Genomic DNA, 1459 nt, shown 5'->3' on the forward strand with positions numbered 1-1459 from the left:
GCCTGCCATTGAAGCAGACTTCATCCGGACCATGCAGTCACTCCGGGATGCCCCCGCGTCTGCCTCTACTACGCACGACGGCTGCTCGTCCCCCCAACCTCCCTCTCTCGTTGCAGGTGGTAGTGGTAGCAGCACCCTGACTACACCAGCCTCTACCCCTGCGTCCGTTTGTGCACCGGTCTCCGAACCCACCGACGCTGCTACTCGCTCTGCAGCCACTTCCGCTTCCACCGCCGCAGCTTCGGCCAGTCCCACGAAGCCGCCTCGCCGACGCCTGATCAGGGGGATCCGCCCAACCGCGCGGACTCTGCTACGGGCTTCATCGTCCCGCTCATCTTCACGCAACAGCACAGCCAGCAAACGATCTGCTGGCCGCAGCGATGACGAAGAAGAAGATGGCCACGATGATGAGCTTCCCTTGATCCGCCGTCGGCAAGGCCGGGACCGCAAACGCCGAATCCTCCAGGACGTGACTCTCGGTATCTCTAATGCAGGTACAAGTACAGATGATGAAGACTGTCGGATCATCTCTGTCAGGCCGAGAGACGTAGCTGAGGATGATGGTGACAGTGGCGGAAAGGTGGACGAGTTCGCCTTGTCCGAAACCGCGGAAGGAGAAGAGGAAGAAGCACCATCTTCGAATGAAAGAGCATCGACCGCTGGCGAGAGTGATAGCGAGTTCGAAGGTGATTAGCTTCTTCTTCTTGTGGGTTCAGTCACGACCTTGTCTCTCTTCTCTTCTCTTCTCTTCTCTTCTTTTCTCTTTTTTTTTTCCCCCGCCGTTCTTTTCTTATTACATTCTCAGCACGGAGTTATCTGGACGGATGAATGCATCTAAGCGGGCTCTTTTTTTGTTTTTTTCGGAGGCAATCATGCATTTCTATATGGCGTTTTTTTTTTTTTCTTGATAGACACACTTACATGACTTGGATGAGGACATGATGATACCACGAATAAAACGACGAGATAACACAGCTCCAATATCTACTTTTTTCACGTAATGGCAGACCAAAGAACAGGATAATGCAAGTATATAATGTTCAGAGAAATGAGTCGGCTCTTAGTTCTCTTTATGCTTTGATGTCCACTTTAAAATACAATCGTCATAATATCCATCCATGCATCCAAGTACTGTCAACTTTCATATGCGTATATGTACCTTGCAACGTAGGCAGGAATGGTGTAGTATCTATTTACTTGAACTGGGTGAGGGCAGCGACAATGGGTCCCTCAGCAGCACCGGCAACAGACTGGAGCTTCTCGCCGCCCTTGAAGAAGAAGAAGGTAGGCATGGCTCTGACGCCTAGCTCGGCAGCAATGTCAGAGCACTCATCGACATCGACCTTGTAGAAATCAACATCCTCGCAGTGCTCCTCGCTGAGCCTGTCGACGACGGGGGAGATGGCCTTGCAGGGACCGCACCAGGTGGCGTAGCAGTCAATCAGGACGAGCTTTCGCC

At 52.4% G+C, this 1459-nt stretch overlaps 2 protein-coding genes across 2 annotated transcripts in view; one reads left to right on the plus strand and one right to left on the minus strand.

Annotated features, from left to right (window-relative positions):
• TERG_05079 (uncharacterized protein) overlaps nucleotides 1–778 on the plus strand; it is a 2219-nt gene extending 1441 nt beyond the window's left edge. The window contains exon 4 of the mRNA XM_047748366.1: nucleotides 15–778. Coding sequence (XP_047604347.1) covers nucleotides 15–694 — 680 coding nt within the window. The 3' untranslated portion in view covers nucleotides 695–778. The remainder of the gene's footprint in view (nucleotides 1–14) is intronic.
• A 263-nt stretch (nucleotides 779–1041) lies between these two features.
• TERG_08848 (uncharacterized protein) overlaps nucleotides 1042–1459 on the minus strand; it is a 1671-nt gene continuing 1253 nt past the window's right edge. Inside the window, exon 2 of the mRNA XM_003234436.2 lies at nucleotides 1042–1383. Within this exon, the coding sequence (XP_003234484.1) occupies nucleotides 1194–1383 (190 nt within the window). The 3' untranslated portion in view covers nucleotides 1042–1193. The remainder of the gene's footprint in view (nucleotides 1384–1459) is intronic.

This window comes from Trichophyton rubrum (assembly GCF_000151425.1).
Source record: "Trichophyton rubrum CBS 118892 genomic scaffold supercont2.5, whole genome shotgun sequence".
In the NCBI taxonomy this organism is placed as follows: Eukaryota; Fungi; Ascomycota; class Eurotiomycetes; order Onygenales; family Arthrodermataceae; genus Trichophyton; species Trichophyton rubrum.